We start from the raw sequence: 17,615 nt of genomic DNA, 5'->3' as shown, positions 1-17,615 counted from the left end.
TGTGTCTGTCTGCATTTGCATCTGTATGTGTGTGTCTGTGCATGTGTGTGTGTGCCTATGCCTGTGTGTGTTCATGCCTGTGTGTGTATGTGTGTGCCTCTGTCTGTGTCTGCATCTGTATGTGTGTGTCTGTGTATGTGTGTATCTGTGTGCCTACATCTGTGTGTGTATGTATGCCTGTGAGTGTATGTGTGTGCCTCTGTCTGCATATGTACGTGTGTGTATCTGTGCACGTGTGTGCGTGTGACCGTGCCTATATGTGTGTGCACATGAATTTTCCTGGCTTCTCTTGTGATCACTATGTTTCTCAGCCCTAAGCAAGGGTCTCGGTGCTTTCCTTTACTTCTCATGGAGTCCAAAACCTTGTCTCCTCATCTTTATGGACCTTAAAACGGGGAAATGAAAATGAGGACATCACCCATTGCCTCAGAGCAGCAGGAAACATACTTGGAAGCTTGCTGACAACGTTGCTCATGTCTAATCATTTCTAGTGTCTGGATTCACGCATTGTATGCCCGTGAATTGTGTAATGCATCCTCAATTTCTAAGCCTTTGTAGTAGGAAGGCTTTCATAGTATCATGTCTGTCCTATTGCTGCTGCTATAAGGTTTAAATCCAGGTTTCAACCCTTCTAGATTCAGTGTCTGGATGCTATGCTACATGAATTTCATGGATCAAGAGTCTGGGACTCATTGCTTTACTCTCTTTGGCAATATTCTCTTTTGCCCTATTTTCCTTTCTGGCAAGATTCCAATACTCATGTCTTGCCTTTAAACATAATGTAAACATTCTTTTTCTAAACATGTAGCTGTAGAGTAGATCAAAATTCAGGTAGTTGGGGAGGGGTGTGATTCGGCCATGCGGGGCGGCCTCTCCTTCCATAGTCATGATCCTGTTCTCTGCTAAAGCCTTCAAGTTGCTCCACAATCCCATGTTTCCTTCTGAGTCATCATTCCCACCCAATGGCTATTTTAAAATCTTTCCACTCTCCTTACCCTGCCCACCCCACCCCCACCATGCCCTCCTTACAGAGGATAACCTATCATCTACTTCCTAAAAGAAACAGAGACAATAAGACTTTTAAATCCAATATGCTTCATTTATAAACTGATTCATATTGGGACATGTCCCCATTTCCCTTCTACCCCAAGGAGGGAAATCCTCTGTCCCTAAGGAGAGCAGCTGTATAATGTATCATGGAAGCCTAGATGCTTTAGAAAGTAAAAGCAGGATTCTATTAATAATTATTCCAGAACAACAGGTGTGAAACAGAACTGTCCTGGGAAAAACAGGACATACGGTCTCCCTCTGTATAAAGTTTATAGTTCCACCTGAACCCTGGATGCAAACTGTTTGTGTGCCAAAGCACATTATTCCTTTGACGGTGTCCCCCTCCTTTGTATAGTTAAATTTCCTTTCTCATGATGTTTTAACATGGTCATTATTTCTAACTGCTGCCTGTTCTGATTCTGCACCTTTTTTTCCATGCTCATTGAAAAACTTGTGTGTGTGAATGCACACATGAGTGCTCCTACACACACACACACACACACACACTTTTCTTTCTGCCCTTATAGGATCCTGATTTCCTCTTGTCTCATTTCCATCCTGATGCTTACTCTAGACAATGTCATGGAGAACTGTCTTGCTCTTTAATTGAAAAGAAAGCATTCAATGTGTCTGGATTTCTTAGATACTGCCACGTGTGTGACCCTGTGTAAATGAGCCACGCTCACTGTCCTTTAATTTCCTAAAATGGCACAGTATACGACACTCCTGTTTCAAACACCCTGAGTGGCAAGTACACATGGCTCTTCACACAAAGTATTCAGTATCATTTCAACATTCTAACTATCCCATTGAATTTGAATGACACACATGCTGCACAGGCTTGGGTTTCATCAGCAACTCTATATGCCATATATGACTGTGTATCTTTTGACAGAAGACAGAGGTTAGTATGGTGGTTTGAATGAGAATACCCCTCCTTAGGCTTATACATTTTAGTACCTGGTCCCCAGTTGATGGAACTGTTTGGGAAGGATTAAGAGGTGTGGTTTTGAAGTTTCCTTGCCAGTGTGCCTTCTCTGCCTCCTACTTGTGAATCAAAACATGAGGTCTCAGGTGTTCCTGCTGCCATGCCTTTGCTTCATCATCATAGACTTGGTGGCAAGCAAAATTATTATAGATATCACTTATGTTATAATTATATGGACTAGCAGCAGTATGACACATATTTTGGGTATTTTGATCAAAAGTAGAGAATGTAGAATAGACATAGGCACTAAGTATGTTTCTTACCAACTGTTAGAGAAATTTCAAAGTGTTAGCATGAGCTCTCAGCCATAGCAAATTTTAATAAAGCCTCCAACATATGCTAACAGTCAAGGCACCAAGCATGATTACTTCAGTGTTAGGAAGAAGGTAACAGTATCTCATTTTATTGAGTCACAATTGAGTGGCAAGAGCAGACTGTGTAACCAGGCTCCAGTAGATTAGTACTGGTAATAACTTTCTCTAAGCCAATTTGAAGCAATTTGTTTTAATAGCTGCGAAGACAGAAAACCTGAGTTTGATAGACTGATAAGGAAATCTTGTGTGGAACTTTATATACTTGATAACATCATTCTGTGTCATCCTACACAGTACTCAAGGCAATCTCAAAACCAGGCAGGCAGATATTCCGTGAGTAGGTTCCAGAGTGCAGTTGCATGTGTATTTAGCTTTCATTGGGAAAACATCGATTGTGTTCTAATCTTTAATAAGTTATTTATTTTTACTTCATCTGCATTGGTGATTTACCTGCATGTGTGTCCGTGTGAGGGTGTTGGATTCATTGGAACTGAGTTACAGACAGTTGTGAGCTGCCATATGGGGATTGAACCTATGTGTAGCCAGTGCTCTTAATCACTGAGCCATCTCTCCGGCCAGGATTCTAATCTTTAAATAGAATTGAAAAGAACCAACTATATTGAGAACTATGCTAAGATATATTATATATAATATATGTTCTTATCTAATTATCTAAGATATATACATCTTATATGTGTGTGTGTGTGTGTATATATATATATACAATATATATATATATATTATATATATATATTGTTTGCCATTTCCTAGTGGAAATTTTATGAGCAGTTGGTGTAATAACACTATAGAAATGTTACCTCAACTAGAGACAAATATGGAAAAGGAGGTCATTAAAGCTGTGAGAGAAAAGACTTAGGTCTACTCAGGAAATAAAAATAACTTTAATAAAATCCTGAGTAAATAATGAAGAGAAAATGAAGGAAAGGACAGATTTTGGCTAAAGCAGAATGAGATAGCACAAAGATCTGGGATCTATCCATATCTTCCTTGTTTTAACGGCTGTTTCTGTGTTATGTCTAGTCTGATATTGTATCAGTCAAATATAGAAAATAAAAGCAGAAAAATCTGTAGCCATCATCTGTGAAGTACATTGCAGGCCAGACTGCTGAATATAATCAATAGCTCATTGATTCTTTATACTCGACTTTATGGAGGAAGTAAAAAATCAGAGCTGTTGGATCTATAGCTCAGAATAGGAAGAGCTGGGAAGGATTTTATGGCTGAGCCACTTGCCCAGCACAAGAATGCTGGCCTTTCCCCTCCCCCCATTTATTGAATGTAGATTTTTTTTCTCACATAATATATCCTGATTACTGTTTCCTCTCTCTCTCTTTCTCTCTCTCTCTCTCTCTCTCTCTCTCTCTCTCTCTCTCTCTCTCTCTCTCTCTCTCTCTCTCTCTCTCTCTCTGTCACTACTCCTCCCAGTTTCTCCCTAGGCCCCACCTCAGGATCCTAGTTCCTATTTTTAAACGAAATGGGATAAAAATTTTAGGTAAGGAACCAAACAAGGAAATAGAACATTAAAATCTGTTTTGGATTCTGATTTCTCAATGAAGATCTTTCCCAGCAATTTATTGAATGACCTCATTAAAAAAAAAGTTTGGACAAACTATTACTATGCTCAAAACATTAATTGCCACATAGTTCACAGAATTAGGACCATGTTTATATGTTTGATTCATTGACTTATTAATCTCATCTTTTGTGAAGCCATAATTTGAAAAGGATTCATTTTTTTTCTATCTTCCTATGTTTTGAAGTCAATCCAAATGCATTAAAAGATAAACTTACTTGTGTCCAATATTATAATTAAGAGAAGTATCTGAGCGGCAAAGGCACACTAAAATGGTGTCATGGTTTCACCATCATGGTGATTTTTGTTTGCTGCAATGGTCAAACATAGCAGCCGCTGGGGCAGTAGGTAGGATGTGATCACTTACGCTAGGGAAATGTCTTTTGACTTCTCTGTTTTCAAAGCCTTGCCCTCAGAGCTGGTGAACCACAGCTTCCTACTTCACATCTTTCTCTATCCACAGTACAGCTTCCCAGCAGACAGTGAGGGGTGCGTGCTGCCTCTTACCCTCCACTTCCAGCTTCACCAGTTTGGAATAAGCTGTGCCCAGGCTGTTTTTTGCCACACATCGGTACTGTCCTGCATCTTCCTTTTGCACATTATGGATCCTTAAGCTCCCAGATTCAAGAACTGCAATTCTGGAATTTTCCTGCCAAAGACAGGGACATGAGTTTGAAAACAGCCTTAGTCAAAGACACACTTGCCTTATTTCATTGATTGATCATTACCCTTAAAGCCTAAAGAGTCCGCCTCTTCTCTGCCTATGCATAATAACATATACTACTGGGACCATGCAAGATGATCAGAATTAACTATCTCAATAATCTCCTAAGACTGCATCTATTCTGGTTTTTGTTCCTTCATCACATTAGAACACAACGGTGATCATAATTTCTAAAAGTCATGACTGTTTGCATCTGCTTAGAAGCATTGCACTTTGGGGCTGGAAGTGTAGCTCAGTGGTAGAAAATGTGCTTAGCATGCACACTGCAATGCCCGGAATAAAACACAAAGCAAGGCAAAAGTTGAAGACATTGCTTTCGGTTACCGTGATTTACAATGCACCCTGTATCTTTGAGAATTTCAAAATGACTCTTTGGAGTTCAGATGGGACATTTATTTTCTCTTTTTGAAATCATTGTCAAGTTCACAAGTTCAGTCACTTTTAATTTTTATTGTAGGAAATGTGCCAAGACTTATAACAAAAGGAAAGCCAGGTGGTGTATATTTTGTGATTAAAGTTGGCAAAGCTCACCAAATGTATAGTTTGTTTTAGGTTTTTTTTTTTTTTTTTTTTTTTTTTTTTTTTGACATATCTTGACAACTATGTATTAGTTCCCATGGAGTGTGTTGGGTCTGGTATGATAAGATGAGTCTGTGATCTCATTCTTGGTGAGATGAAGCCGTGGAGATGATCATTATGTATAATAACAATTTATTAGTAAACAAGGAGACAACACAGAAGAGCATATAAGCTAACCCAATGAATAGTTTTTTGTAAATGTGCACACGCATGTGTGTGAATGTATGTGCATGTGATTGTAGTATATCTACATGTGTGTGTAGTTATACATGTGTGTTCATCCATGTGCACATATGTGGCAAGAAGAGGGCATCCAATGCCATCATCTTCTACTCTCTACTTTGTTCCTTTGAGATCTTCACTGAGCTTGGAGTCAGGCTGTCAGCCAGCAAGCCCTCCCATCTTCCTGTCTCCTCTTCCTGCAGCACTGGGGTTACAGATTCACATGTATGTGGGTGCATATGAGCTCAGGTTCTCATGCAAGCAAGCACTCTGATCTATGAAACCCAGCAAAAATACAGCAGAGCTTTAACCTAACTTCTCTTTGTTCCTGAGACGTGTCTGTCTCTATCATTCCGAGTCTCTGTGCTCTAATATCTTGTGTGTTTTCTCTCATTTTCATCCTTCCAATCCTCATTTCTCTCCTCCCAGAAACTTCTAGTTCTAAAACTTGGGTGTTAGTTCAGCTTTGTTATGTCTAAGATCTCAAACAACTAACTGATGATGAATGATGATGATGGTGATGGTGATGGTGATGGTGATGGTGATAATTGATTCAACTGACCAAGACAAATGAGCCTTGCTTTGCCTGGGCTCTGTACCTACTTCATCTCTAGTGCTGCTGATTTCTAGCTCTTCTGTCTCCAAGTCAGTCCTTACTGGAATGCCATAGAGTGAGTGTGCATAGTTAGGAATAGTAAAAGATAAGTTTGCCTAATGTGTATATAAAAAACATATACTAGAAGCTTGTGACTATGTAGATAGTTAATTAGTTAGTTAGTTCTTAGTTAGAAGTTCAGGATAATTATATTTAAAATGACTTAGGCAGGTTGGAAAGAGCACTCAGCCATTAAGAGTGCATGCTGCTCTTGCAGAGGACAGAAGTTGATTCCTAGAACCCACACTGGGTGGCTCACAGTCTGCAACTCCATTCCAAGGGATCTGATTCTCTCCTTTGGTTTCCATGGGTGCCCATGTTCACGTATGTATGTACACACACACACACACACACACACATACACATGTAAAACATAAATCTTTTAAAACAATGTCTTATACAGATTTTAACACCACCATCACTTACTCTGAGAGCACTGTCTCCCTTGATCCAGGACACGGATGGTTTGGGGTTACCCATTGTAGTGCATGGTAGAACTGCCTTCAATCCCTCTATTATTTTTACATTAATGGGAGGACGAGTTATTTTAGGTTCTGTGGAGAAAATAAAAGTTAAGTATGAAAAGGGCAATGTGTCTATATTGAAATTGGAATTTTAACTTTCTGGTTAATTCCTGACATTCATTTCAAGGTCCTTCCTAGGTATCTTAAATGTCAACATTTGCCAAAGGCTAAAACAGATCATTGGTACGTGTCTAATGGAAATCAATCTTAAAAGGTGGTTAGATCTTTTTTTTTTTTAATTCTGTAATTTTTTTTCAAAGCTCACATTTATGAAGCATACTAGATATCTGAAATTTCTTGGTACTCCTTGTTTTAAATGGCACTTAATAAAACATCAATCATCATAAACTGTCCCCATAACTCAATATTATATTATACCAATAGATGTGATACATTTGAAAATTGTCGTTAAGTTAATCTTAAATAATTTTGAGTTATGATCTACTTCCTCTTTGGTTTTAATCTTTTTATTTACTTTCATATTTTATGTTTTCTAAGACAGGGTCTCATCACATAGTTCTGGATGACCCATAACTCACTGTATTGAAGAGGCTGGCCTCGAATTTGAGCTGATCCTTCTACCTCTGGATCCCAAGTGTTGAGACTAAAGTCATTTGTTTCCAGGCCTAGTTCCCACCTTACTTCAACTATTAAATGTGATGTTTCCTCTAGAAAGCATGTAAGCTGCTTTTATATTAGTAACTAGAAAAAAATTCTGATACAATTTCGAGAATCAAAATTCTACAAAGGGCAGTCTCCCCTTCTGCCAATATTCAGGTTAACTTTTCTGAAGAAATGAATGATGCCGGCTCTTTTTTATTCTCTACTATGAAGCTTTGAAAGGAAGAAGTTATTAAATCTAACATGTAGAACGAGATTCAAAATGCCTCAAAGCACTCATAAAGTAATTAAACTGCCTTATGTCCCTAGTGATCGTATTCTGTACACACAGAACAAAGAGATGTCTTTGTAGGACATGTTTCTGAGACGTGTGGTTTAGGCCACTTTGAGAAGTGAGTAAGGGATAATGACTCTCTTTTTCCTTATATGTGAGTATAAGGGAACAGTGTGGAGACTTTTGTGCCATTATGTCATATTTACAAAGATTAAATGCCTGTTTTAACCTGGGCATTTATTTCCCCTTATAGTTAATATAATTCTACATTGTGGCTAAAGTACAAGACAGGCTTAAAATATTGTATAGGAAAGTATAAACCTTGACCATTCTGCTGTGTTCTAGAATTTACAGTTCTCTTTTATATTTATAGTAGGAAACACCTAGATTTTAGGTACTTACCAGGTACCTAACTGTGGGTTGTATTGTTACACACCTGTTGGCAAAACCTTGCCATAGGAGTTGATATCCTTATTACTGTCAAAGAGGAGTTCCAGTTCCTTTCGTTGGTTTCTGTGAACAAGATCATTCTGGGAAGCCACAGATAATGTTTTATGTGGGAAATTTAAGAAACTATCTGCTCTATTGAGGAATTAACTCCTGGTTTCTAATGAGCGGTGCGCTGGAAGTTAAGGAGAATCTTTGGGAAATTGACTAAAAGGTAAGCGAGGAATGGTCAGAATGTTCATGTGGAGGCATGGAGCCTCCTGTCAAAGGAACACATCAGGAATGGCTAGCTTGTTAAAGCAGAGTACTCTTGGTATTCCACTGTGCCATCATGAGGCCGTGGTTGAACCTGAAGAGGTTTCAAGATGTCCCGGGGAAGGCTGTGGATGGACTCATTGTGGAGATTAGGAATCTTCCAGAATTTAACAATTGGAATGACCACACTCATGTACACCCACACAAACAGGTACACTTTCCTATGGTAAGGATGGGGCAGGGAAAGAAGAGAGAGATGAGAGGATTTGGTCTAGAAACAAGCTAAAAACATTTGCATTTGAGAGAAAAGAACAATATTCCAAAGAAAGTAGAAGAGAAGATTACTGAAGTGGGCTCCTTTCCCCATAAGAGGGCCTGGGTCTTCAGAACCCAGCCTTCATTGGCAAGCAAGTGAGACAGCCGGCCTCCTTATTTGAGTCCTTTGCTGCTACATGTGTCATAAAAGGCCTGCTGTGGACATGTGCCATCTACTTCCTCTTGAGTATAAAATCTGCCCTCTGCCATCACAACGCTGTCCCACCAGCTTCCACATGAAATAACCTAAGACTGTTAAACTCACCCTCAGGTACTACAAGATTAACACACATCTGAGGGGAAAGCCGGAAAGACATGAACTGAGATGAGACCATAACTTATCATGGATGAAACAACAATAAAGTAAGAAAGTGGTTTTCTAAAAAAGTCAATGGTGATTCCCTTAGGGAATCAGGGAACATTGTATCATCCAGGTAGAGCTCACTATGAAAAAGAACTATTAGAGACAAAGTAATCCTTGAGAATTAAAACAGCCCATGCCTGGCAGTGGGTAAGAGACACGTTAGTGTTGATGGTGTTCTTAGATCAGTCAGGGGCAGAGCAGATGGTCAGCCTTGGTGGCCACAGCTGTCTTATGCCTCGTGAAGACGTGTGGACAGGGGATATACCGTGGGGCCCACTGTGACATTACAGCTTCCACCATGGGAGGTTTCTTATGCTTTGTCTGTTTTGTTGTTGTTGCTGCTTGTTTGTTTGTGTGATTTTTATTTTGCAAGGAGGTTCTAAGAGCAAAGGGCTGCTAAGAGAGGACAGGGAGATTAGTGGGCTTGGGTGAAAGATATGAAACTAGCAAAGAATCAATAAAAGGTTTTAAAAAGATTAGAAACATCCCTTTTTAAGATCAAAATATTGAATATGACAGAATACCCTTACTGAAATCCAAAATTCTGATATTAAAGGAAAAACTAAAGAAATATCTTAGCAAGAAGAACATAAAGAGATGTAGAAAATAAGGAAAAAAAAATAAGTTCCAGAAAATGAGATCTGATAGCTGTTGAATTTGAAAATAAAATAACAGAAAAAAGAAAAGAGGATTAATAGGGAAAGATTCATTTAAAAAATACCTTTGGTATCTAGATACAAAAGAGACTAAAGCATACTGTGAAAATAAACACATATTCTGGTGGATTTGGAAAAAAAAGTGAACTCTGAAAATAATCAAAAATGCTACAATTTTAAAGTAGGTAAATCTAAGATTTACTTACAAAGAAATAAAAATTTTCATCTCTAACCTAAGGGTGTTGTTTTATGTCACTAAGGATTTTCACCTGAGAGCTGAAAGAAAGAGCTAAGGCTCTGGATATACCTAGCAAAATTTCTACTCAACAAGAAGGCAAAATGAAGACTCAAAATGAAGTCCTGCAAAAGACTCAGAAAATACCTTATGTATACTCTGAAAAAAAAAAAGGTACATGTTGATTTCTTCCAGCAGGACAGCAGTAAAAGATAAGAAATCATAGGGAAGAAATAAAGGCCTAAAATCAGAGGCTCCAGGAGCCCCAGATTCCTTCAGATGGCATGTTATTAGTAATTTATCATTATTAATAATGAGAAAACTCAGTTTGCATTATTGCAAGGCTGACAACATTGCCAACAGCAGGCACCTGCAGCACAATGTGACGCGAGACCAGGAGACGTTGACGCTACTCTTACCTAACAAGAGACAGCAAGTTTCTGCCTACCCCACAGAGGCAAGCGGATAGATATCCCCTAGTGGATATCCCCATGGAAAAGTTTCCATATCCATGAAGCTGGACAAAAGTGATCACAATCAGAAAGGGACATATTAGCACTTAGGATACTTTGCAACTGGCCCACTGCCTGTGTGTGGTAAGGTCCGCTATTGATCCTTGATTTTGGAGACTGGCAAAGAGTTCAGATAAATGACACTGGAGTTTTGCAGGGTGGGGACTAGTGAGTGACTCCATCTCCTGGCTATTAAAGCCCTCCGGGATACTGAGAATGCAATCAGAATGCCCAATGAGTATGAGAGCATCTAGAAGCAAGTGCTTGCTGGGATTAGAGAGGAGGATGATCAGAACATTATAAACCTACATGAGAGAAGAGAGTTTACACAAGAATATAAGGATAATGGCTGAAAAGCAGCATCAAGGTGGAACTAGAAAATATCATCCTGAGTGAGGTAGCCCAGACATAAAAGAACACACATGGTATGTACTCAGTGATAAGTGGATACTAGCCCAAAAGCTCACAATGCCCATGATACAACCTACAGACCATATGGAGCATAGAAAGAAGGAAGACAAGGGGGTGGATGCTTCAGTCCTGCATTGAGGGGGGAAGAGGACAATTGTGGGAGGTGGAAGGAGAGGGGGACAAGGGAGGGAGAAAGGAGGGTGAAGAATTAAGGGACAACACCAGAAACTTGAGACGTGGGAGAGGTAGAAAGGGTCAGGAAATTGAACAAAAATAGGTAGCAGGGGGATGAGGAACTGGGGATATCCACTGGAGGGTCCCAAATACCAGAGAAAAGTGAGGCTACCAAGATCCAACGGGATTGGCTTTAGCTGTAATGCATAGAGAAGGGGGAGATAGAACCTGTAGAGACCACTCCCAGTAGATAGCCGTGACCCCTGGTCAAGGGATGGGGCCATCCACCCATCTCAAAGTTTTTTAACCCAGGAATGTTCCTTTCCACAGGAAGAACAGGGACAAAGAATGGAACAGAGACTGAAGGAAGGGCCAACTGGAGATGGCCCCGCCTGGGGAATACATTGTGTCTGCAAACACCAAACCTAACACCATTGCCATGATCATGAGGCACTTGTGGACAGGAATCAAGTGTGGCAGTTCCTGGGGAGGTACAGCCAGCAACTGACCAGTACAGATGCAGAAGCTTGGAAGCAACCATCAGATTGATCTCAGAGAACCTGGTGGGGTTGCTGGCAGAGGGACTAGAGGAGCAGAGAGGGATTGCAACCCCATTGGAAGAACAACATAGGCTGGCCTGACCATCCAGTTCTCCCAAAGTCTAGACCACCAACCAAGGAGAGCACCTGGAGGGATTCATGGCTCCAGATACATATGTAGCAGAGGATGGTCATGCCTGACAGCAACAGGAGAGGAGGCCCTTGGTCCCTGGGAGGTTTGATGTCCCATAGTAGGGGGATGCTGGAACAGTGGGGTGGGAGAGTGTGGGTGGGTGGGGGAGCACTCTCATACAGGCAAAAGGGAGGGGGGAGGGCAGATGTGGGATGGGGAGTTGGTGTAGGGGTAACCAGGAAATGGGATACCATTTGAGATGTAGATGAATTGAATGATTAGTAAAAATAAATAAATAAATAAATAAATAAATAAATAAATAAATAATTTTTTTTAATAGTGGCATCAAGGGATAGGAGAGCTGCTCCCAGTTACAGCCAAACCTAATGAGGTGGGAGAAACATGACATCCTCCATTTAAGTAGGAAGCCATTCAGAAGAAAACAACTTTAATAAAGCAAATAAAACTATCTACAAAAAGATGAGAGATTTAAAGGAGTGTTTGTAATGGAACTATGCTTTCTGAATGCACAGTAAGAGCTGTTAGGAGCACCTTCTGCCTCTCCAGAGGGCCAATGTTTGGTTCCCAGCAGCCATATCAAGCTGTGCACATTAACCTGTAACTCCAGCTCCAAGGGATATGATGCCCTCTTCTGATCTCTGTGGATACCCGAACACACACAGCCCACTTATGCACATAAATGAGCAAAATAAAAATGAATATTTAAAAAAATGCACAGTGATTTCAGAAGGAAGTTCCCAAATATAATCAAGAGCTGTGTGAATGTCAAAAACAAGTGGAAGAGCGAATCTAAGGCTTGCCCTAGGGTGGCTGTGCTGGCAGGAAGAAGGGACCGGGACAGGTTGGCTCTGGAAGTTGTGTTCTGTGCTTGAGCTTGTGCTGAATGTCAGGGGTTGTCAGGGCACTCTGTTAATGGCTGTTCCAGGTTGTGTGGAGACAACTTTAAAGCCATAGACTATGTTCCTCCCTACTCACTCATCTTCACTTGCAGGGCACCACAACTCTCCACGGCTCCTCCCACTCCGTTGTTGGCTATGCAGCAGTAGATGCCATCATCACTGTCTTCCACGCTCAGGATGGTGAGGAGCTGACCATTCTCCCGGATGCTGTAGCGGGTATCAAACAGCCTGCAGGCCATGGAGCAAAGAAGGGGGGTGTCAGTGCACCTTTCTGATTTACACATACACACACATGCAAACACACACACATATATACACACATATACATAAACACACACTCATATACACATAAACACATATATAAATGTGCAAAACACACATATACATGCACACACATGCAAACACATATATACACACCTATACACACAACACACTCATACACACATACATATATACACACATACACACATATATACACACATATACACAAACACACATACATATATACACAAACATACACCCACCCACACATACATATACACACATATATACACACTCATACACATATACACAAACACACACATACATACACACACATATACACAAACACACACCTGCACACATACATATACACACACTCATACAAATATACATACACATACATATACATACATGCAAACACACATACACAAACACACACATATATACACATATACACACATATGCACATACAGACACACATATGCACACATACATGTCTTTGATTAGTGGATTAAATGGATGACCAGTCAGTGAGGAAGCAGAAAGCGTCAGAAGAAATGTGTGCTTTGAAAAGTTGATTAGCCTTGCTTAGTATAGTAAAATTAAGCTACATTATCTGATCTCTCTGAGCTCCATAATCAAAGCACACTGAGTTGTACGAAACTCTACACTCTAAGTGTAACATTTACACAGGAAAGTGTGTGCTTGAGTGTGGTTGCATGCCATTCTGAACTTACAAAGTATACGAGGCTGTCTGACCAGCAAGTCACACTGATGTGCCTGCTTCTGCCTCCCTAGACGTGGGATTACAAACACCCACTACCATGTTCACCTTTCTTGTGTGTGTGTATTCTGGGTCTCGTGCTTGCAAAGAAAGACCTTTGCCAAATAAAGAGTGCCCCCTCCAGCCCAGGGAAGTCATGATTATTTTATTATTTATTTAAAAATTTATTCAATAATCATGAATATTATCACATATTTTAATAAATGTGAATACAAGCAGTAAGTTCACAGTTTATAACTAAATAAAAATTTTGCAGAATCTTATTTTCATTTTGTTGAAGCCATTAATGACTGAATAAATACCTTAAATAAACTGCTCCAAAGTTGTAGTCATTCTTTGTGCTTTACAAACATGTTAATTGTATCAAAATAAAAGGTTTCAATATACCATTTCCATTCCTGTATATAATAAGCTTTGATTATATTTATCTCTTATTACTCTTTCTACCCCAGTATTGAGAAGCATGATAAAAAAAATTCAAACACTTTGATATCTTGAGACTGTCAGCTGAAACATGCGTGTTAATGATAGCTACTGGACTCTTAGAAAGAGCTAGAGACACAGGGGGGAGATACTGAATCATCCTGGGAATGCCTAATTATCACTAACTGATAGTTGACTTGAAGGGACTACTGATGTAAATATGAATGTTATGGCCTCTACTTGTAGAGGCTAAGACAGTGCCTGAAAAAAGATGATAGAAAAGTGGTCCTTGCCAAACAATAGCAGAGAGTTCAGGTGATGGTGCCTCATACTTATTTGGAACTCAGATCTTAGGAAAATTCCAGACACAGTATTGAAGCTACATCTGGTGGTCTTTGAGAGTTTGTAGTAAAATTCTTGAAAGATTGCTTAAAGTACTTCTGGGACTGGCAAGCTGGCTCAGTGCTTAAGTGAGCTGGCTGGTCTTGCAGAGGACCTGGTATTGGGTTTTGTTCCCTGAACCCATAACCATCTATGACTCCAAATCCAGGGGATCCAGCACTCTCTTCTGGACTCCTTGGACACCATGCAAGCATGAAGTGTACACACATACACACAGGCAAAGTACTTATACATATAAAATAAAACTAAAATAAGTCTTTCAAAAGCTGTTCATAAAAGAAGAAAAGCACTGCCAAGTCAAAACAGAAATTCAGGCTTCGTGAGATGGAAAAGCCTCAATATATCCAAATTGCAAATGATATTAAAGATGTTTTCCAGTCTTTCAATTGTTGGTAAGCTGTCCTATCCTGGGGCTTCTGAGAGAGCTTTCCTGGCAGAGATCCTGAAGGCTGCAACACACAGTGATTCTCCACAGTATTTCAGTGTGTCACAGCAGGAAACACATTCCAATCAGAGGCAGCAAGAACCTGTGTGTCCTGTCTCCCCTCCAAGTTCATGGGTCCCATCTATGGACACCAGTTTCAATACTTGTTGTACATGAAATGTTCACATATCCCTTAGAATATATAACAAGCCTAGTGTCAGATATGATAGGATTTGACATGTGACCTTGGGAAAGTGATTAGGTCATGAAACTGGAACTCTTGTGAGTGAGTGGGACTAATGTCCCTGTAGAGAGCTAAGAGAGCATCTTTATGCCATTCCCTCATGTGAAGAGACTGGGGGAAATGGGCATCTGTGAACAAAATATGTAAGCATCATCCCCTGACTATATGCTACTAGCTTTAGGAACTTGGGACTCCCCAGCCCCAGTTGGGTGGGAGTAACTCCCTGTTGTTTATAAGCCACCTAGTCTTAGCGATTCTATCACCGTGGCCCATGTGCACTAAGAACACTCAGCCTTAGTGCAAACTATATTGCCTGCTAGAGCGTCTCCGGCTCACTTTGTTTTAAATTCTTTAAGGAGTATTTTTGGTGAGATAACTATTGTAACGAAGGAAGAAAAGCAGAACCTGTCTCAGTTTGAAAGAAAAAAAGAAAAGACAGTGACCCAGAAGTCAGACTCCTAGACACAGTTTGGGGACCTAGAGCGGAGGACAGGCTACCCCTCAGCGCCTCTGTGTGGCTTGGGTCCTATGCCTACAGCCTTGGAATTCTATGGTGCTTCTTAATCTCAGAGAAGCTTCAAGATTCCCATCTGGCATTCCCCGTGTCAGATAAATCAGTGTGTTTCCCTGAACTTCAGAACTTCCATTTGCAAAATGAGTATCTTTTCACTTTACGTATTCTAGAAGGTGGCCTTTAGTACCGCCAACAGTATAGGTGTATTTCTGTGGATAGGGAAGTATAAGGCAGAGCAGGGTGAGACAGGATACTTACTTGATGAGAATTTTATTTCTGGTCCAAGAAATCTCAGGCTGAGGGTAGGATTCCACGGCACACATGAAAGTTGCTACTTCTTCAACTAAGGCATCTACAGTTTCAAGAGGCGTGGTGATGACAGGGGCTAAACAGAGCAGAAATAACAGAGAACTTACAAGAGTAGCTATTTGTCACTTGTCCTTTATCAGCCAGAAGCTAAGACATACCTAAATGAGTACTACTGTTCAAAGGCCCACTGGGCTTGGGAGGACCTGTAATATCAGTGTTCCAGAGGAGACACGAAATTGTGGCTGGCCTGACCAGCTGAGTCAGTAAATAAAATATAGTGGAAAGCAAACCAGGGAGACTCCTCATGTCAACCTCTGACCTCTACACATGTGTGTATGCAGATGTGCAAATATGCACCAACCCACACAGAACCACACAAGCAAATCTTTAAAAAGAAATTAAAATGTAAAGTAAAACTATACTCACTTGGGGTGGCTATAAAGACAAAGAAAAATAACAAATGTTGGTGAGGATGTTGATAGACTAGAGGCCTATGCATTGTGGGTAAGAATTAAAATGGTGGTCTCTGGGGAAAAAGAGTATGGAGGTTCCTCAGAAAGAAACAGGAAGAGAATTATGATCAACAGTTCCACTTCCAGACATGTATTTAAGAGAACTGAAAGTGGAGACTCGAGTCCCCAAATATTTGCACATCTCTATTTGTAGAAGCACTATTGATGATAGCCAAAGGATAGAAGCAACCTATGTACCCACCAAATCAGTATACGTATACAATGGAATATTATTTGGCAATGAAAATAAGGGAGATGTTATATTCAATGACATGGAGGAAACATGGAAAGAAAAAACAAAGTATAAGGAAATAAACACAAAAGATCATGCTAATTGGATTCTATGCATAAAATGTCTATAATTCAAAAACCTACAGAGCAAAAAAAAATGTATCAATGTTTGTGTAGGACTCGGTGGGAAGAAATATATCTTATCCTATGGAGCTGGATTACAGGTGGTTCTGAGTAACCCAACGTGGGTTCTGGGAACTGAACCCAAACCCTCTAGAACAGCAGGAAGTGCTCTAACTGTGAGCTGTGTCTCTAGCTCTACAAAGAAAATAAGTAGTTATTGATACTTTATAATTGATTACAAATGAGTGATCAGAGACATAGAAAGGCATCTCTGATTCCCGCCTAGCTGTGCTAATTGAGTAATGTAAGGAAAGGGCATGGGTGGTTGTGCCTTCTTCCTATGGCCTGCTGGAGCTGGTCTGCACTGCCAAGAATTAATTGTTCTTTTTTTAAATTATTTTTCCAGTAATTTTGTGAGTAATTGTTAAGTAGCTGTTATTGATAAACTATTGCATAAATTTATATTAAGTTATATTAATGTTTAATACTATTCCTGCTTAAAAAATCAATCACATCTAAACTGGAGAGATGCCTTAGGTTTAGTCCCCTAGGACCTAAGGGAAAGAGTGAGATACAAAAAAGCACATGCATGTAATCCCAGCATTAGAGAGGCAGAGACAGGAGAAGCCCTGAGGCACACTGGCCAGCCAGAGAGGCTGAGTTAGTAGTGAACTGCTGGCTCAGCATGTCTCAAAAATTAAGGTGAAGGGCAAGTGAGAAAGGCACATGGACAGCCTCCTCCACCACACACACACACAAATACACACACACACACACACACACACACCACACACACACACACACACGCACACACCACACCATACACCATACCACACACCACACACACATACACACACACAGACCACACACACACACACACAC

At 40.2% G+C, this 17,615-nt stretch overlaps 1 protein-coding gene and 2 long non-coding RNA genes across 11 annotated transcripts in view; 2 read left to right on the top strand and 1 right to left on the bottom strand.

Moving 5' to 3' along the window:
• Nucleotides 1-17,615, bottom strand: part of Musk (muscle associated receptor tyrosine kinase) — a 96,584-nt gene that overhangs the window by 73,185 nt on the left and 5,784 nt on the right. For all 8 annotated transcript variants that reach the window (XM_031377497.1, XM_031377491.1, XM_031377492.1 and 5 more), the window contains exons 2-5: nucleotides 15,817-15,943; nucleotides 12,583-12,734; nucleotides 6,553-6,680; nucleotides 4,454-4,595 (exon numbers count right to left, since the gene is read on the bottom strand). In XM_031377497.1, coding sequence (XP_031233357.1) covers nucleotides 4,454-4,595; nucleotides 6,553-6,680; nucleotides 12,583-12,734; nucleotides 15,817-15,943 — 549 coding nt within the window. The remainder of the gene's footprint in view (nucleotides 1-4,453; nucleotides 4,596-6,552; nucleotides 6,681-12,582; nucleotides 12,735-15,816; nucleotides 15,944-17,615) is intronic.
• On the top strand, nucleotides 2,488-9,986 carry LOC116096070. Of its 2 annotated transcripts, none has more exons than XR_004120825.1 (4): nucleotides 2,488-2,685; nucleotides 7,153-7,329; nucleotides 8,834-8,925; nucleotides 9,843-9,986. It is a non-coding gene; the product is annotated as an uncharacterized LOC116096070 (long non-coding RNA). The 2 variants fall into 2 exon arrangements; XR_004120826.1 differs by having other exon boundaries at nucleotides 2,488-2,689; nucleotides 7,149-7,329.
• Nucleotides 11,017-12,067, top strand: LOC116096071. The gene is made up of 2 exons (XR_004120827.1): nucleotides 11,017-11,405; nucleotides 11,927-12,067. It is a non-coding gene; the product is annotated as an uncharacterized LOC116096071 (long non-coding RNA).

Source organism: Mastomys coucha, unplaced genomic scaffold (genome assembly GCF_008632895.1).
Source record: "Mastomys coucha isolate ucsf_1 unplaced genomic scaffold, UCSF_Mcou_1 pScaffold18, whole genome shotgun sequence".
NCBI classification, from domain to species: Eukaryota; Metazoa; Chordata; class Mammalia; order Rodentia; family Muridae; genus Mastomys; species Mastomys coucha.
The sequence above is the reverse complement of the archived record's forward strand: the minus strand, read 5'-3'. Positions and strand labels throughout refer to the sequence as shown.